The following is a 25,406-nucleotide window of genomic DNA, read 5'->3' as shown; positions in this document are numbered from 1 at the left end:
AAGTGATTTTTAAAAATCTCTGGCATGTCGAGAATAACAAAATTTTTATTCTACCAACAAAAGATTTTAATAAGTAAACATCTCTAGTATGTTTAAAGAAAATTATTTTTACCAGAGGGAAAGCATTGTCTGAACAGAACCTGCTTATTTATTTCTTTAGAAATTTGAAAATAACATATTTTATCTTTAAAATAGTGTTTTGGCACTGCAGACAGACATTCTGGAAAGAGAAGCAGGGAATGACAGTTGACTGAGCTCCCATGAAGTGCATCAATAGCTGCAGTCAGGACTCACCACAGTTACATCACAGTTCACCATTCAACATGTGCAAGGAAGTCACTGGAAGAACATACTGGTTGTATTCCATAGTTAACCCTCCACTACAGACACAGTAGCATAACAAGCTGGACAAATTTGATATGCTTGGATTGAATAAGGCATACATGTATGAATCTTCATGAACATCTGTTTTCAGTTAGCCCTGTCCATATCTACATTCCTCAGAGATTACTGAAGCACCACAAACCCACACACGTGAATATGAACACAAATCCAGTCATTTTCTTCTCTTTCTTGGAAAGCAGAGGCAGTAGACAAATTTTAACTTCCCTTTCCAGTGCTGCCTATCAGCCTATTGTTCCCAACAGTTATTTTCTGCTGGAGCAGAACTCTGTCTGGACTTCATAATCCAGTAGTACAGAACCACTCACTAAGTGGCATGGCTGTCTTGCTTATCCTCGGTCTTGGTGGTTCACTGCCATTTTGGCACACAAAGATGTTGATGCTTGCTGCTGCTTGGCTCCTCTTCCAGCTTAAACATAGCAGAGCATGCAATGAATGCATTTGGAGAATAAGTCATTTTTTGATTTTCAAAATAAAATGGATATATACAGTACAATAACAATCAAAATTAGCAACTTCATACTGAAGTCTCTTTCATACCGAATTCATACCTGAATTTATTTACCAGGATAAAGCTGATCTGAAGTCTGTAGTCCAGGCATGCCTAAAGCTGATGAAAGTACATGAGCATTTATCAACTAACAGGCCAAACAACAGGAAATGTTTGGCTCATGTCTCTCTATTCATAAACTTTCACAAAAATGAAGATTTGTAAGAAAGAATGTTCAGTGAGAATGGGCTCGATACTATCACTGAGACTTCATCAAAATCAAGACTAGCATCAGATCAAATCAGCAATTAAAATGCTAACACTATCAGGGATGAAAGAATACCATGTCACTCATGTGGCCAGTCACTTGTCTCCAGAAGGAAATTGCTTTTCAGAACTTCACTCGCTATAAATAATTCATGTCTTCTAGGATACATATGTTGATATTAGTACCTGTTGGTATTAGTATCTGTTGAGCTGAATCAAAGAAATCAACAAAATCTTTATTCACAATTTGTCAGTAGGACAAAATCTCTAGCATGCATTATTTCTAATGAGTATGTAGATCAGTTCTACTAACAGCTGAATGACTTCCCAAAAGCAGAAACAGGCTTAATTGCTACTGAAATCCTAGAGGTATTGGTAGTGCCAGGAAGACTGCACATCTGGAATTTCTGACAATTTACAAAGACAAAAAATATCTTCTAGTGTACCCCAGCTTTTCTCCTGTGCATCTCTAAAACTCTTGATGTTATTGATGACGTACCTGGAAAAACACTCTGGACAGAGTTCTAAGATCAGACTGCCCTATTTTTAGGCTTTAGAGTAGAAGTAATCAAATCTTCTTGAGTACTCAGCATTTAGTAGTCCCCATTAATCTTTTTGAAAGCTACCAGGGGGCACAAGGGAGGTGAAATAATAGGTGACAACCATGACCACAGCCTCCCTGTTGGTGCCACACACACTAGGCATGTGACGTTTTATTTCACAACAGAACAAATTTATGAGATTCCCTCCTTCAGCCTCTCGCCTTAGATCTTTCATTGCATGTCAGCCATTCAGCTACTTCTTTCTATTACAAAAATTGTTGCAGAGCTAGAGTGAAATCAAATTGTTTAGATATTCTTGGTTAGAAAATGTTTTCTGTCTTGAGAGAGACTGAAATTAAATAAAAATGTCCTTTAAATAAAAGGGCTATGGGAAGTGGTGCTGTAATCACTAAGCTACTCTAGAGCTGCTCAGCACTGAGCAGCATGTCCGACTACTGGACACACTGTGCACCATGTGCACTGTCAGATTATCTCCAAAGTACTGGAAAGTTTTGGGGGTCATATTTATACTGTGTTTATACTATTTATATGTTAACTCACATGGCACCAGGATCCAGAACAGTATGGTTCGTGGAAACAATCACTGAACAGCAATCACTACTTTGAAGAGATGTGCTCTGTTGCCACTGCCATTTATTTTCTTATGCTGCTACCTACAATCTTGTTGGTTCCAGCAGGAGTTTAATAACAGTAATATTGGCCTTTTAAAATCCTGACTTTACTTCTTAACAGTATTTTTATCCTTAGTGCTGTTACTAATCATGCAATGTTGATGCATGCAAAAAGAAATCAATCAATTAAATTTATAAGAATATATAAATGTATATAAAAATAAATTATATAGTCATCAAAAAGTCCTGCATAGATGTGTATATCTATACAACACTGAGAGCCCTAAATCTGGTAGCTGACAACAGCATGTAATCTGATATAGAAGAAATAGGCCTGATCTTTAGCTGGTGAAAACTGGTAAGGCTTCATTTCTGTCAATTATAGCACTGCAACATGCACTAAATGAGAATCTTCTCTTTTTAATTAGTTGCCTCAAATGTTTTTTTCCAAGTGAACAGCCTTTCTTCAGCCCCACCCTTTAAATTAGGTCTGATCAAGAGAGACACCATAAGTGAGCTCAGAAGTGAAATGTTTATCTCAGAAGTGAAATGTTTATAGGGAGAGTTCAATGCCTGTGGAAAATGCACATGACAATCAGGAATTTAAGCAAGAAGACAAAGGCAGAATATAAAGTCTAAAGTATGAGTTGATAAAATATCTAAACCTGAACTTAAACAGGAATAGTTATTAAACTGATCTCCACTCACCTGCAGATCTAAACACACAGCTTGCAGGGAGATGCATGCCTGCAGATGCAATCACAAGTGCAACAGAAACAGCAAGTAAAAGCCTAGCAGATAAATAAATTCCAAGACACGAGACCACAGCCAAGACGGATCATGCATTCCTCACTCCACTGTTAGATGACCCTAAAAAAATACTCTGAGCTTTTTGTGCAGGCCAGGATTGTTACTTGCTATCCTAGTCACACGCACAAGGAAAGTGGAGCTGCTACACTGCCCTCTCCTTCCCATAGCTCTTCAACAAAATGAGAGCTGTCATATCTCCTCCATTCCAACAGGGTGGCAGGAAGATGGCAACTGAGCCAGTCCTCTCCCTGCCCTCACCCCTGCCCTAGAAACCAAAAGATCTAGAGACTCATTTGGCTCTCTAAAAGCTCAGTGCATTCAAAGCAACTCTATTCTATTCATAAACAGGAAGGCAGAGAGTCATTATATCTCACAGGGATTCTGTGGGAATTAACCAGAGACAATTCCTTGGAAATCTAGAGTGCTAGGAGCTGGCCTTAATAATACTCACCAGTGACTAACATAAAGGACTGCCAGTAGCAGCAAAACTACTGTGCTACACAAGAATGGGAAAAGAGCACAAAGAACCATAACACTGCCCTGCTATCTAACCTCTCTGGTGGATTAGTCAGAGCTGTGGTAATGCATGCTTATATTGAGCCAACAGAATATTTTAACTTAAAAAAAAGAAAAAAACACATTTCCAGCTTTCCTGAAGCTATCTTACAGGCTGGTAGGAGCTGTTTCTACACAGAGATTTATATATCTAGGTGAAGGAGAGCATTATGGTTGCATATATTCCTTCACACAAATTGTTGCTGCTTTGCTCAAGTACTTCACCTTACTCCCATTCTGTGGAGGCAGATGGGAGACCATATGAGAGGCTTTAAACCTGTTTCAGTGTCTGATAGGGTGATTGCTGCTGGAAAATTGTCTGTGTAAAAGCAAGAGATTTTGTGACACAAATTGCTCTGTCAGCAGAGCTGGGACCTGTATCAACCCAGTTCTCATGGATCAGCAGAACCTGCGGCATAGGAGGCTTAATGTTTGGTCAGGGGTTACCCAGCTTTCTTGGCACTCTCACATGAGTTCTGATGGATGTCACCTTGGCAATTTGGGATCTTAAATCCCCTAGCTGTCAGCTCTGCAGCGCCATCAGCCTCTGGTGAGGGCTACAATGGAGCACACCAAGATGCTGAGGCCTATAGTGGCAAGCAGCCGCAACACCCCAGCACCCCTTCTTACCATCACAAGAGCTGGCCTTGCTGTCCCACCTGTGAGATCAGATGAGATACTGTTATTAATACTCTTTGTCCCTTTGAGTTGCCAGTATCACAGTCACGGCATGACCTTATGGCCTAAACTTTCATTTGGCTTTCACTCAGCAGAAAAAATGATGCGCAGACAGCATCACTCTGACAATAAACCAAATTTCTGTTAGGGTCTCTCTCCCCCAGGCTCAAGTGAAATGTGTTTCACTCTCACAGGAGAGGGAAGGACAGGCTGTGCTCCAGTTTGGCAAAGTTATTCACTCACTGGCAAGTTGCCATTTGTGTCACAAGAGGTCTGAGCAGATTAGCAGAATGGTCCCTTTGGCCTTAAAAAAATCTGTGTCTCTATGACAACTGGAGTGCTGCAGCATGATTCAGGAATCAACATCACAACACTGAGCTGTGTGTTAGCCTGATTAGTAGCACTCTCCTACAAACCACATCACTTGTGTGGGAGTCATCAGCAAGCCCAGAGAAGCCTGAAAAGGCTGAGGTGGGGGAAAGACAAAGGTTTACTTAGCAACAGTATGGAAAATGGCAATTCCACCTTGACTCCATTTTTTTTATGGCTGTCACTGCTTCATAGTGAAAGAAACATAACACTAAATACGCATAATGCTTAAATGGAAGAGCGACAAGCTCACAATGATACTGCAGTCAATCAATAAAACATTCCACTTGAACCTCTGGATGCTTTGTTGCTAAAAGAAACAGCAACTGTGTTCATATCTAAACATTCATTATTACCTCTGCTGGCATGGAGCAGCCTGACAGGATGAGATTTGAACAGATTTATCACAGCTCCCTGTTTGAGGAAGACTGCATCGATCCACAGTATGATTGCATTTGAACTATCAAGGATGTAAAAACCAACATCTCAAAAAAGTGCTATTTTATTAAAGATGAAAACCTGTCTTAAATCCAGGCTTTCCCCAACAGCTTTTCCTTTACATGCCTGCAGATACCAAAGGTAAAAAACTGGAAGGAAGCTCAGCTCTCTGCTTTTTTCAAGAGATATGATCCTTCTGACTTTTCTAATGAGAGCAGTTTCCATTCCTCAGTTCTCAGGTTCTGCATCATACATAAATGAAGATGTTCTCTCATTCACCTGTGTGTCAGACACCCTTACTCCCTCATAAGAACTGTCAGCCACAATCCCTTGCCCCAGTGTGTGTCACTTCACACAGGCACTGCCAGCCCTAGAGAAAAAGGCTTTCTCCTCTTTAACTGCTCTCTGTTTATTTCAGCGTAGAGCAGAGAACTCTTCTGCTTCTGGCCAAACTCTTCAGCTGCTCTAAAACACATAGCCATCCTTAAATTATATTTGAACTTGATGTCCTATGGAGAGAGTGAGGTATCTGTTCCAGAACTCAGATCAATCTAACAGCAACATCTTTTTTGAGATTATCTCGAAAATAGGGGCTCATTTGGAGGAGAGGATGATTTCTCAGGAAATATTTGTGCTTGTACATGAGGCAGTATGTTTGTAGTCAGAGCAGCAGCAAAAAATAATCTCCAAATGCAGTAACATCATGTTTTTTGTAGAGCTGCCATGTTGTACTTTGAGATAATGTGATTGTCCTAGGATGTTACAGCCCGAAGTACAGTTTATGTATCTACTTGCCCTCTGTCAAGGTGTGAATTGCTGTGGAAAACAGAACCCAGAACAAACTGAAAGATTTGGGTACTCTGGGATTCATTTCAATCCATGAGAATAAATTCTTGCTCCAAATGCGTCCAATTTCACACATATAATAAATCTTGAGACGTTTTCTATTCAGTGCTGGTTCACTTTATGTCTTCATCTGTACCTATGGCTCCTTGACTTCACAGCAATACAAATAAGAAAAACACATTGCCTCAAGTCTCTGTGCAGAAAGATTTCTTACCCAACCTGGCACAGCATGAACATGAATTGGTTTATTACTGAGTAGGCCATATATTCAGATACCCCAGGTGCCAGGAATCCAGAACTGAGAGCTTAAGTCCATCAGACAGAATTCTTAAAGCTTCTTCTTTTAGTTTTTTTCTATCAGCTTTATCCGGGTGTAGATTCATCTTCTGCACAAATGTAAAGCAAAAAAATGTCATGTGCAAAAGCAGACTGCACAAAAAAGTACTGTACCTTATGAGCAGACCATAGCGCATAGGAAACTTCAGGTAGAACATACTGGGAATTTCAGTTTTGCTTGAGGAGTTCATTCACAGTAATATTATTTTTCAATGAATTTATCTTTTCTGGTAATCAGCAGCCTTTGAAATAGCAGCACTAATCTTTCCTAACCACCAAGTTCCATCTCCCTGGCCATGCGAGTATCACCTCCTCAGACAAGTGCACATTTCTCTCCCTCAGTCTTACCAGTATCTGTTAACACTGAAGTGCAAGACTGTTTTGCACTGTATTGCTCATTAGCCTGTAGCTGAAAATGGAGTTAAGCAATGATTCATTTCTTACCAGGCAATGGATGCCAGTGTCTGGTCTGCTTATGGCTGGGAAAACTGGAAGGCTGCATGATTACTCTAAATATAGATTTGAGCAAATGAAGCAGCAGCTAAACATTGCTGAATTGACGGCCAGTATAACTATTCCTGTTCAGCAGTTTGGCTAATACCACCGAAGACTAACATTTTACTTAGAATACATGGCCAGTCTCCTCAGTAATCTCTCTCCATTCTCATTCATTTATATTCTGTAAGTGCCTATGAACTCTAAATTACCTACAGAGAGCTCTTCCTAAAAAAAAAAACATGTGGTTCTTTAACATATTATCATTTCTAATCCAAACCAGACAGAGCATGACAGCCTTACTTGAATTTACATTTAAGGTCAAAGCAACAGAACCCTCAATTTGAATATTTCACATGCTTACTTGGGCTGCAATTTGTATTAACAAGATCTGGCACACAGAAAATTGTTCAGAGTCTGTTGATTACAAGATCTTGGACCTTTTCTCTCTCTGGAGCACCTGCCTCTCATCATCACCCCACATTAACCTACCAATGAGCCACACATCTGCCTCCACACACAGCTGTGGATACTAAGAAGGTTTTTACATCACCGTGTAAGAGAGTCTGCTCCTTTGCTTGTGAGTAGAGAAAAATTACTGTATATTTTGTTAACATTTTGTTAGCAATAACAGAATCTTGCTATTTTGTACTGCAGTTTTGCTATTTTTCTCCCTATTGTTGCTAACACAAATTCATTCTCTGCAACACAGGCAGTCCCCCAAATGTCTGTAATTTGCACTCTTTAGCTTTGCTGTGTATATGTCAAGGTGTTTGACATGACACTGGTTTATCTCCATGCTTCAGTGGGGTAAATTTCCTCCAGAGAAGACAATGTCATACGTGCTTCATAACTAATGAGTCCTTTCTTTAGAACCGAAACCAGAATTCAGTCTGATGCTTCTTCCCTACCCCCACCCCCACCCATTACAACTATAAATCTATTCACCAAGAACAGATCTGGATATACTTTTCCTTAAATTTTGATTCTTGGTATTTTAAATTTTAAAGGGGACAAAAGTATTGCACAAGAGTGTAAGGTATACTTCCATGAGCCATGCTGGTATAAGTGAAAACACGCAGTGTCCCAATTCATATAGAGCCAGAGGCTCCACTGCTTTCAACAAGAGCAGGTTTTGGCCTGAAACAACAGAGCACAAAACAGATGGACCTGGACTTCAAATAGCTTCTTTATGGAGCACAACAGCTGTACCTAAATTTGGGAGAATCTGCCTGGCAACAAAACAGGAGTATTTAGAAGTAGATCTTAATTAGTCAAATGAAATAAGTGCTCAAGGGAAAGATGTTTTTACCATATGAGCACACAAAACTATGTACCATGCAATATTGACTGAACTAAATTAACTGAACACTAAGCATCAGGACCTGTGCAGCTAATGTTTACATAACACGCTTATAAATATTGTTGTTCTCTTTTTAACTCTGTAAAGCAACTCAAGTCAGAAAAAAACATCCCAAATTATGGTTCAAAAGGACATAGTCATGCACTGTCTAGGAGTTCCAGATGAGAAAGGAAGTGCAGCAAAGCAAGGGGGTGGAAAGAGTGATTTGGTCAGACAAAAACTCTACACAAAATTGGCTCCACTCAAAGCAGGTTACATTCACCTGGTTGGTGTGAAGGTGTGGATACCCTTTCAGACAGCAAAAATGCCAGGGGATGTTGTTCACTCCTAACAAACTGAGCAATCCTATCCAGATCCTTGAGCTCCCTGGTGCACTGCTGCTGAAGCTAGATTACTAGCTGAAAAGACAGCTAAAAGCATGTAGAAATTAATGTCTGAAGGCTGTACTTAAAAGGGCTGACTGGTAACTAGCAAGTGGGTATCTGTATGTGTTACATGTATAATTACACAATTATCCAGTCTGCACAAATAGACACTGCTCAGTAGTTAAATATTCTGGAAGATATATTGCATATTTGCTTAATTTAAATAGTTTAAAAAGCAACATAATTGTTGCTGGTTTTGAGACAATAAGCCATCAAAATGCCTCAAGTTATGTCAGTGGTACTGTTTGCTAAATTATTTGCAGATAAAAGACCACGTTCTTGGTGTCATTTTGGCCACCGAGTTACTGTGGATAGGTTACTTATTACTACACAAAATGCATTGGCATGAACGAGATTTCCCATTCACAATATAATTTACATCAATTACACAAAGATTTGTAGAGTTAGAGGCTCTCAACATTAGGCTGAAAGTCATCGCTCCATTGATGAATTAAAAAGATGAGCTGCTGAGGTGGGAGACATCAGACAGGCTGATCTGGAAGTAGTGGAACATATTACAGATGTTTAATATCTGTACTGACTTAGATGGAAAGTCTATCTTGCCAGAAATCACTTTGTCTCTGACAGTGGCCAGCAACATGTCTATGAAGTCAGAACAGAAATTTCTCCATTCTGTAATTTCAAATCAGAAATACTAGCTTTATATTTAATAACCTAGGCAGAATTTTATGAGTATATGATTACTTCTGGACAAACATGAACTTTCAGCAGCACATCACTTCATGCAGTGAGTTTTGCAGTGTGTCTGCACATTGCTTTTCCCTTTATTTTTCCAAACCAGCCTTTAGGCAACTCCATTTGTTATCCTCTTGGTCCAGAGGTGTAAGAGACTGCAAAGAATTTTCTGTTCAATCATGCTAACTTACAAACCCGTAGGCTGCTGTCACAGCATTCCCTCAGTCCACTCATATGTGCCCCAGCCTGAAGAATCAAGACTGAGTCAGTCCTCCCTTCCATGGAACCAAATCTGTCCTCAGTCATCCTAGTGGCCCTTCTTTGCATCCAATTTAATAAGCCCATTTTTAAGAAAGAAAGAAAACTGCATTTAATAGTCAAGATATAGCACAAAGTGGACTAGAAAGCATAGGAATGTGTAAACAAAAAATTTTGCATTTGGTCTCCATGTCTTTCCTAATAATTCCTGGATTTGTTTGTTTATTGCTAATGAGAATGAAATTTTTAGTACAAGTTTGACTACTTGTATGACTCTTCCACAAACCCTGAAGAAACTCTGGAATGTTTCCATCTATTAAGACTGCAGTAACACAGAGGAGTCCTGCTGTGTTAGCCATTAAAGAGATTAAGCAAAACCAAGCAATTCTTCTCTGAAAGGATTTCCAACCTTGTATCAAGTCTCAATGGCAAATGAGATGTAAGATGTTAAAGGGGCAAAAAAAGATAACAAGTAGCAATGAATTGATATTAAAGGTGTTCGCAAAGAGAGGCAAAGTTATAATTCACTCCCTGAACTAGATTAGGATGCTGCAAGAGTGACTTTATGCAGTAATAACTTTTATTTTATGCTCCTAGTGAATGGGAAGCAATGTCTCCAACTGGGATAGAAGAGGTTCTCCCATATGTTAAATTTATTTTTACTTGAGAAGCCCTCTTAAATAACTGACAATTTGCAGTACTGCAGCAGTCTAACCAACTATTCATTTGGGTCAGTACTTGTTAGGCTAAATTCTGACTCATGTCCCTGGTTACAATCTGCCATCTGCCTGTAGAAAGTAAAAGGCTGCCTTCCTTCACGTCAGCCCATATTCCTCAGTGAAACTCACCAAAAAAATTCCCTTATAAACATCCACTCTAATACAGCAACAGGAAGCCACTTCAAGCAGTTCTACTACTAGGATGTTAACTAGTAACATTGCTTTCCAAAAACGATCTTCACATCTACGGTGCCCCAATTCCACAAAGGGTTTCGATTGAAACTATCAGTTTATCATTGTTTGGATCACCTTAGCAGTATGCAGAAAAAAATGCTTTATCTTAAATATAGTCATAGGAATACTAACTATATGAAACAAAAATAAATATACTGTAAAAAATGCATTCAGCAACCATGATCAAGTTGTTAGGAAAGAGATGATCTAGTAGTGCTAGAAGAGTGGGTTCCAGCCTCATATCCTTACACAGGATTGAAGGCTTAGTGCACACAGCCTAGACATATTCTTTAGAAATGAGCTGTTAGAGGCAGATCCCTGAGGAAGAAATCCTGTTGCTTGGTGCTTCAGAGCTACCTTTCCTGGAGAATCAGACAGAAAAAGTGTCTCCATTTGTACAGCTCTGGGGAATTTGGTAATATGAGTACATCTATGATTTTATTTGTGAAGTTAATATAATATAAATCTTTATTTATCCCAGAAGTATTTGAGAGGTAAGAGCTGGAGTGGAAAATAGAACAGCCTGGTGACATTAACATGTTATACACTGTTAACCTCTGCTATATCACAATGTCAGCAACATTTCTAAAACTTCTTTTCTGCAATCAGCAAGATTTATATATAACCTACTTGTCGCCATGCTTGAATCCAGTTACTTTCTAGACTTGGGGTACTTCTGCATAAGTATTTTCACTCAAGCTCTCAGCTGCTGGTCTAGAAGCAAACAAAATGAAGTGTTGACACATTGAGGATTAAATTACCGCTCCTAGACATTATTTTCCAGGAAGCAGAAGTTTAATATCTAGAGCTGAGCAATATAACATATTTTCATAGTATCATAAAATCTTTTGAGTTGAAAGAATCTTTTGAGTTGAAAGAGACCCTCAAAGGTCATCTAGTCCAACTCCCCTGCAGGGAAAAGCAACACCTACAGCTAGATTGGGTTGCTCAGAGCCCCATCCAGCCTGACCTTGAATGTCTCCAGGGACGGGGCATCCACCACCTCTCTGAATAACCTGTTCCAGCGCTTCACTACTCTTACTGTAAAGAGCTTCTTCCTTATATCTGACCTAAATCTCCCCTCTTCTAGTTTGAAATCATTTCCCCTTGTCTCAGCTGACCCTGCTGAAGAGTCAGTCCCCTTCTTTCTTATAGCCCCCCTTTAGATGCTGAAAGGTTCCTATACGGTCCCCTCGGATTTTACTTTAAACCAAACCCCAACCCAAGGGGCATTTTAGTGGTTTTGAAGCTGGGAAAGAATCTAGCAAGCAAACAAAGGGTTAAACAAATCAAGTAGTTTTCACGGAAACGTTTTTAATAATAATAATAGAAACTTCATCACCTGTTATTAACGAGGTGGCCAAGGCGGGAGGGCCCTGGGGAGCGGCGGAGGACGCGGGGCCGGAGGCAGCGCTCCGCGGGGAGCGGGCTCCCCCTCGTGGTCGGTGGGGACCCTCAGCGGCCCCGCTCTGAATGCGATCAACCTGCGTCAGTAGGGCAGTTCACTGGGATTCATTCCGTGCTCTGCATTTCTGAGATTATTTTATACCTACACCTACAGCCTTCAAGCCTCGCATCCGTGAGCCACAGTAAGCCAGGAACGCAGTGACTCTCACACACCTGGAGAAATGTGGGATGCACATAGCAAAAGGCATTAAAAAATCATAGGGCATCAGGGACAAAACCGGCAGGAAGAGCTCCTGCTGGATTCTTTACCATAGAATCATAGAATTACTCCTCTAAACACAATCATGAATGCTCCTGAATGAAAACTATCATTAACTCTTTCTCATAATTTCCTGAGCTTTAACTGGAGTAAATTCAATGAACAAATCAGCATGTTAGAAACACACCAGATTAATTTTTGCAGTGCTTGGAAGTTTGTAAAGTTGAAAGGCATGGCCTGCCATCAGGGTGGGCTTGTCAGAAACTGAAATCTTCCATGCAAGCCTTCTGCTATTGGCCCACAGAGTTTATAACTTTGCAGTTCTATTTTTCATTCAGTAGCAATTTAGCCAGAGGCACAGAAGCCTGTCCAAGGGAAATGAAAAGCACGTGTGCCTACGTTACAACCTCTGGTAAACTGTTTTTGCAGAGGACCAGCATCATTACACACTGCACTGGCAACATGGTGCAGCCCTTTGGTAGGAAGGCAGGCGTGTTTTTGCTTTTGAAATCTGCCCTCTGAAATTTCTGGTGTTTATCGGGTACTGCTTTGGTTTTAACAAGTAAATGGACAGAAATTCACCCTTCAGGGAAAGGAACAAAGCCAGGGCTTGCTGAGCACTGGAGGCTGCTCCTGGGCCCTCTCTACCCTTGGCCAGTACGTGCTTAGACCTGGCAAAAGGAAGAATGGGGGGGGGGACAGACATGGAACTGAGAGAGCAGTGTGGAAAGGGGCACAGTGCAGGGCAGAAGAATCGGGTTCATCACTATCCCCCACATCCTGAAGGTGACCCTTTGATTCTCACACCTAAACCTTCCCCTGGCTCTCTGCAGCAAGTACTCATGAAATTTTGGGTTGAGCCTGCACCCTTCTTCCCAGCACTGGCCCCTAAATATGAAGAAATAACTATGCCTGTTAGCTCATGTACAGGATGTCTGTGTGGTACCAAGGTGACAGATAGTCAATATGCTTTCAGCAGGAGATGATAGCTTGCCATTTCCTCTATTGTACAGCGTCTTTCTCAAAAAAGAGGGAAATGTTCAAGAAACATTCTTAAAATAAAGATTTGCAAGAAAATGAAGTTAAGAATTCCCTGGCATTTTCAGGCACTCAGCAGCCTTCATTCTCTGATCCAGACATTCAGCATTACATCCAGGACTCATACTGGACCTGTGATGTTTGTACCTTGTTCCTGAAGCCCCCCACCAAGCAGCTGTCCTGACCACTAGCAATGAGAAGATTCTGGGCTTCTGCCTGACAGCACTAAAAACCAACCTGGAGAATGCTCATGTGCAGGCCTGAGAGAAGTTACTGCAGATCAATTAGCATAAGCAGTGAGTAGCACAGAAGTTTAAGCAAACACCAGTGATAAGCACGCTTTCAGCAGCAAACCATGGTACAGCTCACAAATAAGATTGACCCTTGTTCAATCCATTGTGGTGTGTTCGCATCAAAAGTTGCCTGTTCAATAGCAGCAGTTTCTCAGCAGTCCATCCTCCCCAACAGCAAGGTTTGGCTCCTCCAACTGTCCCCAGGGTAACTACAGACCCGGTTTGCATGTGGTCAGCTTTCCAGAGATGAGGCACTACCATAGGAAAAGTCATCTCTAGCCTAATTTCTCTGGCTAGAAAATACATCACCAGTGCACATAGAAGGCCAAGTTCCTAACTCCCCAGAGGCTTCTGGTGCTACGGTTTGTGCAGCTTACAAAGCCACTGTCACATTTTCTAAAACTCCAAGTTCAAACTCCTTCTTCTATTTAATCTGTGTTATATGATTTAAACCTGATTATAATTCATACCTGAAGGAAAAGTCTGAAATTGGATGAGATGTTGTTCTCTCCTTTAGTAGACATCAGTTCAAAAATGTCATAAACTGGGAGACTTTGACTCAGCCACTACTGAGCTTAATTGAAATATATTTGAAAATGCTAACAATGGCAGAAGGGCAGATTAATTTTTAATTAAATGAAAAATACTCAATATCACTATTAAAAGAACAGAGAAGAAATGCACTAGTTTTGAAATAGATAGGAAACACTCTATGTTAACTGCAGATCAGTGATTGCATGGTCTCATTAAAATATAAAATTCTGTATGAATACCACAGATGTAACTACAGCTCAGTCAGAGTCAGACTATAATACAGGCTCCTATATTCTGGAATCATCTTTCCTGATCCAAAACTGGATCCAAACACTGTGTTTTGTCATAGACTGCATAGGAAATCAAAAGCAAAACTGGACACTGAACCTGGTTTTATTGTCAGAGTTCTTTCACTAATGTTATACCACTTTATTGTTAAACTCAGCCACTCAATCCTTAACTAAAAGCCATATCACAGAAACATAGAATCTTAGAACAGCTTGGGTTGGAAAGGACCTCGAAAATCATCAAGTTCCAATCCCCTGCCACAGGCAGGGTTGCCAGCTGCTAGATCAAGTACTAGGCCACGTTGCCCAGGGCCCTATCCAACCTGGCCTTAAACACCTCCAGGGATGGGGCATTCACAGTCTCTCTGAGCAGCCTGTTCCAACAACTCACCACCCTCTTAGTGAAAAAATTCCCCAACATCTAATTTAAGCCTTCCCTCCTTTAGTTTAAAACCATTCTCCCTTGTCCTATCACTATCTGCTCACGTAAGTAGTTGATTTCCCTCCTGTTTATAATCTCCTTTTAAATACTGGAAGCCAGTAAAGACATTTACCCACAGCTTTCTCTTCTCCAGACTGAAGAAGCCCAGCTCCTTCAGCCTATCTTTGCATGAGTGATGCTCCAGCCCTTAGATTAACTTCATGGCCCTTCTCTGGACCTTTTCAAGAAGCTCGATATCTTTCCTGTGTTGGGAACCCCAGACCTGGAGGCAGTACTCCGGGTGGGGCCTCATGAGGGCGGAGTAGGAAGGACAATCAACTTCCTCTCCCTGCTGGCCACTCCTCTTCTAATGCAGCTTGGGATACCATTGGCTTTCTAGGCTGCAAGAGCACACTACTGGCTCATGTTAACTTTTTCATCTACTAGGACCTGTAAGTCCTTCTCAGCAGAGCTACTCTCAAGAAGTTCTTCTTCTAGTTTGTATACGCATCTGGGATTACCCTAACCCAAGTGCAAAACCTTGCACTTTGCTTTGTTGAACCTCAATAGATTCACATAGGCCCACCTTTTGAGTTTATCAAGGTCCCTCTGGATGGCGTCCCTTCTTTCTGCCATATCAGCTGCACCACTAAATTTGCTGTCATCAGAAAACTTGCTGAAAGTGCACTTGATCTCATCATCTATGTTCCTGATAAGGAAGTTAAAGAGTACCATCCCCAAGACAGACCCCTGGGGGACACCACTCATCATCGGCCTCCACCTGAATGTAGAGCTATTGACCACAATCCTCTAGATGTGAACTTCCCACCAATTCCTTATCCACCCTTCAAATCCATCTCTCTCTAATTTAGAGATAAGGATATGGTGGGGGACCACGTCAAAGGCCTTGCAGAAGTCCAAGTAGATTACATCAGTTGCCTCCCCTTTTCCACCGATGCCATCACTCCATCATGGAAGGCCACCAGATTGGTCAGGTACAACTTTCAGTTGGTGAAAACATGCTGGCTGTCTCAGATCACTCACTTACCCCTCATGTGCCTTAACATGTGTTACAGGAGGATCTATTCCATGATCTTCCCAGGCAGAGAGGCAAGGCTCACCAGCCTGCAGATTGTATCATTAGAGCTAGCTAAAAAGGTCTTTAATCTTAAATTCTATCCTTGTTTTTCCTCATCATTTTCCATGCTTAGAAGTTTCCCCTAGACATAGAGAAGGCAAAGTGGCTTCTGCAGAGCAGAAATTTCATACATGAGACTGAACTCCTGATCATGAGCAGCTCCTTCCACTTTAAACACAACTATTTAAGCTAAGTAATAAACCTGAAAGAAAAATCAATAGACAAATTATGCCTCTGTTTTAGATGGATACACCACTGATGATATTGAATTTTACTGGATCGGAGGAGATTCTGCAGTAACTGGAGTTAGTGACATTGAGATCCCACAATTTTCTATCATTGATTACAAGACGGTATCAAAGAGAGGGGAGTTCACAACAGGTAAGCATCAGCTAGTTAAAAAAGCTTCTCCCAGCCTAAAGATAGCAATGTCTAACTTTTCTTAGGCATCAGTCTTTGTGTGGCTTCATTCTTTTAGGAGCATATCCTCGGTTATCGCTTAGCTTCCAGCTTAAGAGAAATATTGGTTACTTCATTCTGCAAACATATATGCCTTCCACGTTGATCACAGTTCTGTCATGGGTATCTTTTTGGATCAATTATGATGTCTCTGCAGCCAGAGTTGTGCTTGATAAGCTATTTTCAAAATCACTGCAATACACTTTTCAAATCATAATGCCAGGCAACCATTTTGTCCCATGCCTATTTTGACCCACCACTCTGTAAATTCAACTAATCACATTTGTGTCTCAAGCTATTATCTAGATTCATTAACAAAATGTGATTAAAGCAGACTTAAAAATAATTTCATCCAGCTAAAAACAAAAATACATACACTATGGATAACACAATGAGGTAAAAATGCTTTAATTCAGAGCATTCCTTTAATAGGAAAGAACTGTTTTGACAAAAGCATTTCACCTTCTCTTTACCAAAGACCATTTTACAGTAAAGCCACACTTTCTCCTTTCAATTCTATGCTTTTAGTCATAAGTTAGTTACTTATTCCAGTTCCCTAGGACAATGCAAGCTAGTCTTTGGGCCAAGCAGAGCTACTGCCATAAGTAAAACAAGAACAGTTTCCTCTTATAGTGGTTGACTCCTTGCTATCAAAGTCAGCACTACAATATAAGTATACTGTGTCTTCATCACTCACACCTGAATTACTTGTTTATGCTACATAGGGTAAGTAAGGTACCAGCAAGTTCCTACCAATGATATTTTCCTTTTCAGTTCAGGGAAAAACATTCCCTTAGATGTTAAGGACTTGATCACATAATTAAAATATCAGTATTAGAAGTGCATGGTGAGTTGGCAATTCTGTTATTCTCACATCTTTATCATCTTTTCCGTCAATATCCACTTCTTCCTCTTGCAGGAATCACAACTGTGCTGACCATGACAACCATCAGCACCCACTTCAGGGAGACATTGCCAAAGATTCCCTACGTCAAGGCAATCGATATTTACCTGATGGGATGCTTTGTGTTCTTGTTTCTGGCCTTGCTGAAATATGCTTTTGTAAACTATATATTCTTTGGGAAAGGACCCCAAAGTCAAAAAAGGCAACAGGAGGGGCAGGACATGCAACAGGCGAGAAGAGCAGACTGGAAACACATAGAGTCCACGTGAAACGTTCAAGCTAATATTTCAAACGTTACATCTGCTGTGACAATGTTGTTGAATATGATGATAGAGAGAAATGCAGTTGCAACACCTATGCAAAACACTTAGGACTGTCGAGAGAAGAAATATATTTTAAGGAGATCACAGCAGCATATGTTTAGTTCAGTCTTTAGCTGAAAATAGAGTAAGAAACTACAGAAAATGTAAATGATTATTCAGAACATGCATTTTTATGCAGCGCAGAAGAAATGAAAGAAGTACAAGAATGTCAAACATTTACCATTTCATCTGTAAAGATAGACTTTGCTATAGAACGTGGTACAGAATAAGCATTTGTTATACAGTTCCCTTTTATACACTGAAAGCTCACCAGAAGTAGAAAGCAAAGATAGATGCTTCAGTGAGTCTTGAATTAAGCCCACACCACTGAATTCTCAGGAATTCAAGGAGAACTCTGACAGCTTATAGCAGCTCTCACAGATATTAGGATTTTTTCCTCAGGCTAAATTCAAGCAGACCACATCTACTCTTTCTTATAAAAAAAAATAATAAAAAAAATAAGACAGACTTCAAGAAGTAATTCTACTGGTATTTTCTTTACAGGAGAAAGTTAGATTTACCAGTATACCACTGAGCACTTGCATGCAGAACTCTGTAAATCTATTCCAGTTTTTCCCAAGTTTCAGAAATAAACTCTTTCTCGATTATATTTGACCTAGTCTGACTCAGCGAAAAATACATACTGTACTGAACCAAAAAACTTCTTGCTGCTCTCTGATTTTCTGAACAAATATTCCATCGAAGTATCTGGATGGATCCTATCCAGGCTACCTTATAAGCTTCTGTGCTGTTGCTGAGATTATCACTTTCGGATGGAAACATTTGAGCTCTCTGTTCAGCTCAAAGAACGAAACCAACAGAAATACCTCTTACCAGGTAAGCCATTAGCTTGATTCTTGGTTCCAGTTTCACATGCATGTCAGGAAGTGCATTTCTGAAATTGGTATTTTCTTAGTCCTGGAATTGTGTGCCCACCTGGATATCCTGTGTTCTTGCAGTCAAAACTCTGCAGCCAAACACTATGCTCTCAGTCCCAGCAAAATCATGAGCCCATTAAAAGTCCATACCTTCATTTGCCTCCTAGTCCAGTACATAGAGATGCTCTACTACAGTAGGTGCAAAATTCAGCTCAGGCTTGCAGCAGTCTGGAAGGCCACAAAATATTATCCTGCACAGAGCTGAGGAGATACAGATCATTGTTTCCATTATGGATGGTTGTTTGCAGATACCGCCAATCTGCTTCTATGGAAAATAAGGAAGGAAAAAAACAAGATCCACAAACTGGAACCAGCCTCTTTCACAGCTCCTGGGCTAATCCAGCCTGGGTGAAACAAAGCACAGGTATTCACAATGAAGAGAGGTGTGTTGGCTATGTGGGCCCCCAGTGCACACACCTGAGTCGGGATAAGAGAATCAAAGCGTAGGTGAGTTCTTTTCCTACACATTTAGTTAGCTTTTTTGAATCACAAAAAAGCCCTAGCTCATAAAGAAGGGCTTTTGTCTAAATGTTGTGCTGGTAGAGGTTATACCAAGAGCAGTAATCAGAGTGGAATGGAGTAGATTTGCAAACACACTTGAGCTTTTCAGAGCATGACTTACACATACCAGCATTTTTCTGACATCAGATGTAAAGCACAGACATTTTGTACCACAATTTAGCATTGTTTATTCTTTAGGGTGCAATTCCATTCTGATACTGAGAATGAGCAGATTGGTTTCTGTCTATATCAGGCAGGTTTGACAATTTATATACACGCATATAGAGATACACGCATGCAGATACAAACACCCGAACAGAAATCAATGGATTTAGTTATCCCACTGAGGACACATCAGTGTGTGACCTTGTGAGCACTCACTTCACTCAGTGTGGCGATGCTGATGTCTAACAGCAGTACTTCTGTTTTCAGCAGGCAGAATGCACATTATGAAAACCAGAGGGATGCAGTGAGCTTGTCTCATCCCAGTGAAGACAGTTCCCAGCTGCTCTCTATCAGCTTCTGAGATTTTTCAGTGTTATCATGATGGTCCATACAAGAGCAGGGCAGAGCCTCTTCAGAACTCAAAGGAAGTACAGCTGTAAGTATGTACAGCTATTGAATAGTTATTCCTTTTTGCTCTTGACTCGTACCATATATACAGGCAGAGACCTATAACCAACAGAAGATACATAACTGTGCTTCCTGACTTTGTGCCAGGTGAAGATATTGTTTCCATCTGACATGCAACTTTCCCAGCTGAAAGAGTTTGACTTCCCTCAACAGATAACAGAAATACTAGATACGTGCTGAAAAGAGGAAACTGATCATGCTTTTAGCACAAAGACCAGTCAGAAACTGATATCATCCTGCTGTTTTGTACGTAGAGGTTCTTTGTAATACAGACTGAAGAAGGTGAAAAAAAGGTCACTCTAGTTTCACAATACATACAATTTTATATTTTAATACACAGGAAAAGGAATGTATCGAACAAGCTTTCTGTTTCTCTGAATAAAATGTAACAACTGCTTCTATCTCCTTGTCTGTTTGTCAAAGGAAGATGCCACTGAGGAAGTCACCTTAATTATGGATAAATAGGACTTATCTCTGACCAGGTTGGTAATGTTATCCCTGGGTCTCATACTGCTAGCATACTCAGCCTGAACTCCATGCTAAATCAGCGCAGATTAAACATCACAGATATTTCAGGAAGTCACATTTATGTGAACTTTCATAAGGCAAAAATTACATGATTTTTTTATGCCCGTGGCATTTTTAAGGCTCTTTTCTCTGAATTGCAAAGCTTGCAATTAAAGTCTGAATTGCTTCATGATGTATACAACTCATCCCACCTAAAATGATTTCAGTAAAACCCATTTTAAAAAAAAATAATAATAGGACAATTCATAACACTTAGTTTAGGAACTCATACGTTGCTTGGCTTGTAATAAACTGTCAGGGCATGTTATTTTGGGAAAAAATCTCTGTCAATCAGTTTAAATTGTAAGCACTTATGTGTTGTCTTCACAAGAGAGAAGCCATAATACTGCCTAACGATGCTTGCACTGCTGTCATCACTGTTATAGCACTAAGCATATTAGCTTACACATTAGATTATGCAGTCAAAGGCAGTTCATGTAGCTATTCAGTAAAACCAGGGAGACTTACATGGCAGTCTGAGACCTCTGTTTTTTCCACAGAAAATACCAGAATTTGAGAGTCATTTATAGTTAAAACATTCCTCTGGAGAGTAGGAAACCCTATCTTAGATCATTCTCCCGCTTAAATTAAAAGACTTGACCTGAAAAGCAGAACCTGGGTAGCCCATATCTCAAGTAAACACTGCAAACACCACACTGGTCTGGGACCAGCTGGCCTCCCTGCCCCAGAATATGCAAGGTGGTGAGAGCTGTAGCATTCCTGTTGAATGCTCATTTCACTGTGTTGTAAAGAATCAGTTGCTAAACCTGACTGAGTGAATGTTATGTCTGTGGCGACTTCTTTTCTTCTTCTAGAAGGCTTTTTGTCCACTGCTCTCTAGGGAGGCTTTTTACAGACATCCCCCTCACTTCTTCATTTTCAGTGAGCAAGAACTCAGAGTGGCACAGTGTAAATGTGCCAGACTTATCCTGCATCATTTCCTCCCCATCACCTGGGGAGGAGCATCTCAGGCTGCCAGAGGGAATGGAGGCTTCTGCTGCCTTCCAGCTGTCCTCCACCGTAGCCTTTGAGGACTGTGTGCTCAACATGGATTTTTTCCTTGAATGTGCTTCAAAATTGTTGTAGGTTATTATGCCAATTCCTAGCTCTCCTACATCTTCCTAAAAAGGTAAAGCCCAGAGCATGAACAAAGTGAGGCATATCACACAGGTGCTTCACTAGACTACATATTTTCAACAGGTGATTTTTTTTTCCTTTGTATGAAGGTATTTGCAGACAGTCTTAGTGTTAACTTTGGTGTATTTGGGGCAGGTGCAAGGCTGGAGCTTACAAAAGCCAAACGTAACATGCATGTCTCAAGGCCAAGTCTTAAAAGTTTCGTGTAAGAGGGCTGTTTCCTGCTGTGTATTTCCTTTCTATGAACTGCAGTGAAAGTTTAAATACCTGTGAATTTGAAATATCTTAGAAGTCTTCATGAGGTTTACTACAAACATGTAGTAAAGATCTTCATCCAAAAATGAGTGAAAAAGAAAACCCTTTGTAGTAATGCAATCATTTAAGTTCAATCACTTGTACATGAAAAAAGGAAATGATATTAAAACACTCGTGTGTATACACAGACAATATTTGTGCCAGACACGTACATGCCCGTTGCAGCTTCCAGCTTTTTTTCTCAAGCACATAAAACAATGTAATAAACAACAGCAAAAATAAACATATTTGAAATAACTACTTCTGGTAACAACATAAAAAAATGCAAGTGCATGTAAGATTTCCTGGAGTAAAATGGATTATTAGTCTGTCTGCAGATAAGCAAATTAATAGTATGCTGCTGCAAATAGAGATTTCCATCTCTACAAAAGATTCATTCTCCAGAATTAATTTTCATCACAAGCTTTATACGATAACAGATATAATGCACATGTACCTGCATGTTCTTCATATGATAAATCCACCATTACAAAAACTCTTTTTGAAACTAACCTACAGCACTAAAACTGTATAAAAATGACAGAGACTGGAACACTTTATTTTCACTATCCATCTGAGACAGCTTGGGCTGGCTGAGGAAGCTACCTAACTGATACTCCTTCCTTGGCACAGGTTGAACCCCACAGAAACATGCTGCTTAGCCCACTCAACGTAAGAAATGATGTCAGCAGCTCAGACATGCTCTTGAGCCGCCATGATGCCCAAGGCCCCATGTACACTTCTGAGAGCGCTGGCCTGCAGCACAGAAGGGCCACCTCTGGCAGGGACTTCTACAGCAGGGGCGCACTGGACAAGCATAGGCTTCATCAGAAAGGGCACATGTGAAGGAAAGCATCCCAGATCAGAGTCAAGATAGTGGACTTGACTGATGTCATCTCCTTAGACAAGTGGTCCAGGATGGTCTTTTCCATCACATTTATTCTTTTCAATGTTGTTTACTGGCTGTATTATGTACACTAATTTATGCAATAATGTTACCATATACTAACATATTGAAGCTTGTTTCTTTTCCGTCTCAGTTTTGTTAACTATAAAGATCTGCAATAGCCATAACGTGATATTTTCAAGGTAAGGTGCCGATCCACTGAATACCTCTAGATCTAGGCTTTCAAAGAAAACACTCAAATAAACAAAAAAACCACCCACAGACCCACCACATTCAGATCAGAATACTACTAAATTGCTTAATTTCTGCAGAGACTGTGCATCACTCACAATGTTCCTGCATCTACTTTTGTCTTTTTTTAAGTGGAAAAGAATTTTGCCACATACTGTTATCCCTTGGTAGCACACTTTCAAACAAGATAGTAAAATGACTCAAAGTAGTCATCATGTTAGAGTCTTTAATTGTTAAAAGTGTAAAAAAATCAGAAGAAATTACTTTTGAAATATTATAACTGTTACATCACACACCATTTCAAAATAAATAGTTCTACTAGGAAGTATTTTCATGTAAGAGATATAATTCAAGGAGATGCAAGCCAACTCATATTTCAGAGAGGCTGGGATCTTTGAAGGAAAGAAAGGGAAGCAGAGACAAACTTCACTGAGTTTCCAACCGCGGAACCAGAAGTTTGGACCTAACTAGAATTTTGTTATTTCCACAAAGTAGCGAAGTTAAAATTGATAAAAACCACTGTGCAATCCATAATTTTGTATTAAAATCAGAAAATGCTTAAATTCCTGGAAGCAACTGCTACAGGATACTCTAGACCCAGAGTGGCCAGTTTTCTTGGCTCACAGATCTCCTGTATCCAGTAATTATCCAGTAATATCTCCCCAGGAGCTAGCAGAGATCTGGAAACAGATCACAGAAGAGTTCTGTACACAGGGTCCAACAGATTTTCTGACTCCTATGAAGAGCAGAAGACACAGCCGAGCCTTAAAGTATACTAGTGATGCAGGATACATGGCTCTCCCCACTCTTGGAGCTCAGATTAGGCCAACTCCACTGCATGTTTCCATGTTGGAGCTGAGACCCAGGAAGCTGCCTTCAGCTGAAGATCAGTAGGTCAGCCATCTCCTACCTGTAGCAAACCTTCTAACAGTCTAGAAACACACACAGTCTAGAATGCTAAATGCCCAAGAAAGGGAATAACTTCAATGCATTTATTACAAAAAAAAAAAAAAATGTGAAGCTGCCAACCAGGCATTTGGCGTTGCTAATCCAGTGGGGTCCTTGAGCCTGTCAGTTTAGTTGTGGATTCCAAGGTCTCGATCTCATCCCACAGTCAGTGGAGCATAAAATGGTCTCAACATTTAAGAGAATAGTTGCTGTGACAACTTAGAAATCACTGCACACCTCTCTGTTTACAATAGTAATTTCTCTGTGTGCTACAGGTACTGAAACACCAGCAAAGACTCCGCTGATGGTCTAATGTACCTTCAGCCTAAGGCTGAACCTGTTACTATAACTTTGCATACATGTATCCATCCGCTGCTATCAATAATAAAAGGACCCAATCTCAAATGGAGTGACGGCATCAGTGGATGGGAGAAGGGCAATGGATGTCATCTACCTGGACTTCTCCAAAGCCTTTGACAGGGTCCCTCATCACATCCTTCTCTCTAAATTGGAGAGGTATGGATTTGAAGGATGGACTGTTCGGTGGGTTAAGAACTGGTTGGCTGGTCACAGCCAAAGGGTTGTGATAAGTGGTTCTATGTCAGGGTGGAGGCCGGTCACGAGTGGTGTCCCCCAGGGCTCAGTCTTGGGACTGGTGCTCTTCAACATCTTTATCAGTGACATAGATGATGGAATCAAGTGCACCCTCAGCAAGTTTGCAGATGGCACCAAGCTGAGCGGTGCAGTCAATACACTGGAAGGAAGGGAAACCATCCAGAGGGACCTGGACAGGTTGGAGAAGCGGGCCCATGAGAACCTAATGAGGTTCAACAAGGCCAAATGCAGGGTGCTGCACTTGGGTGAGGCAATCCCAGGTATTTATACAACCTGGGCGAAGAAATCCTCAAGAGCAGCCCTATGGAGAAGGACTTGGGGGTCCTGGTGGACGAGAAGCTGGACATGAGCCAGCAGTGTGCGCTGGCAGCCCGGAGGGCCAACTATGTTCTGGGCTGCATTAAAAGAGGAGTGGTCAGCAGGGAGAGGGAGGTGGTGGTCCCCCTCTACTCAGCTCTTGTGAGGCCCCATCTGGAGTACTGCGTCCTGGCCTGGGGGCCCCAGCACAAGAAGGACATGGAGCTCTTGGAACGAGTTCAGAGGAGGGTGACCAAGATGATCAGAGGGCTGGAGCACCTCTCCTATGAGGAAAGGTTGAGGGAACTGGGCTTGTTTAGTTTGGAGAAGAGAAGGCTCCGGGGAGACCTCATGGTGGCCTTCCAATACTTGAAGGGAGTGTATAAACAGGAGGGGAAACAATTGTTCACGAGGGTGGATAGCGATAGGACAAAGGGGAACGGTTTTAAACCGAGACGGGGGAGATGTAGGTTAGATATTAGGAGGAATTTTCTCACTCAGAGGGTGGTGATGCACTGGAACAGGTTGCCCAGGCAGGTTGTGGATGCCCCGTCCCTGGAGGCATGCAAGGCAAGGCTGGACGTGGCTCTGGGCAGCCTGGTCTAGTGGTTGGTGACCCTGCACTCAGGAGGGGGTTGAAACTCGATGATCTTTGAGGTTCTTTTCAACCCAGGCCATTCT

The 25,406-nt window shown here is 40.9% G+C and overlaps 1 protein-coding gene and 1 long non-coding RNA gene across 2 annotated transcripts in view; one reads left to right on the top strand and one right to left on the bottom strand.

The window, feature by feature from the left end:
• GABRB1 (gamma-aminobutyric acid type A receptor beta1 subunit) overlaps positions 1–22,708 on the top strand; it is a 96,307-nt gene extending 73,599 nt beyond the window's left edge. The window contains 5 exon segments of the mRNA XM_021397137.1: positions 16,176–16,313; positions 16,411–16,561; positions 17,309–17,489; positions 17,492–17,560; positions 22,361–22,708. Coding sequence (XP_021252812.1) covers positions 16,176–16,313; positions 16,411–16,561; positions 17,309–17,489; positions 17,492–17,560; positions 22,361–22,708 — 887 coding nt within the window.
• Positions 11,192–15,065, bottom strand: LOC110399019. The gene is made up of 3 exons (XR_002438824.1): positions 14,928–15,065; positions 11,898–12,175; positions 11,192–11,269 (listed from the first exon to the last, which is right to left on the bottom strand). It is a non-coding gene; the product is annotated as an uncharacterized LOC110399019 (long non-coding RNA).

The sequence above is a fragment of the Numida meleagris genome, chromosome 4 (assembly GCF_002078875.1).
Source record: "Numida meleagris isolate 19003 breed g44 Domestic line chromosome 4, NumMel1.0, whole genome shotgun sequence".
Classification (NCBI taxonomy): Eukaryota; Metazoa; Chordata; class Aves; order Galliformes; family Numididae; genus Numida; species Numida meleagris.
The sequence above is the reverse complement of the archived record's forward strand: the minus strand, read 5'-3'. Positions and strand labels throughout refer to the sequence as shown.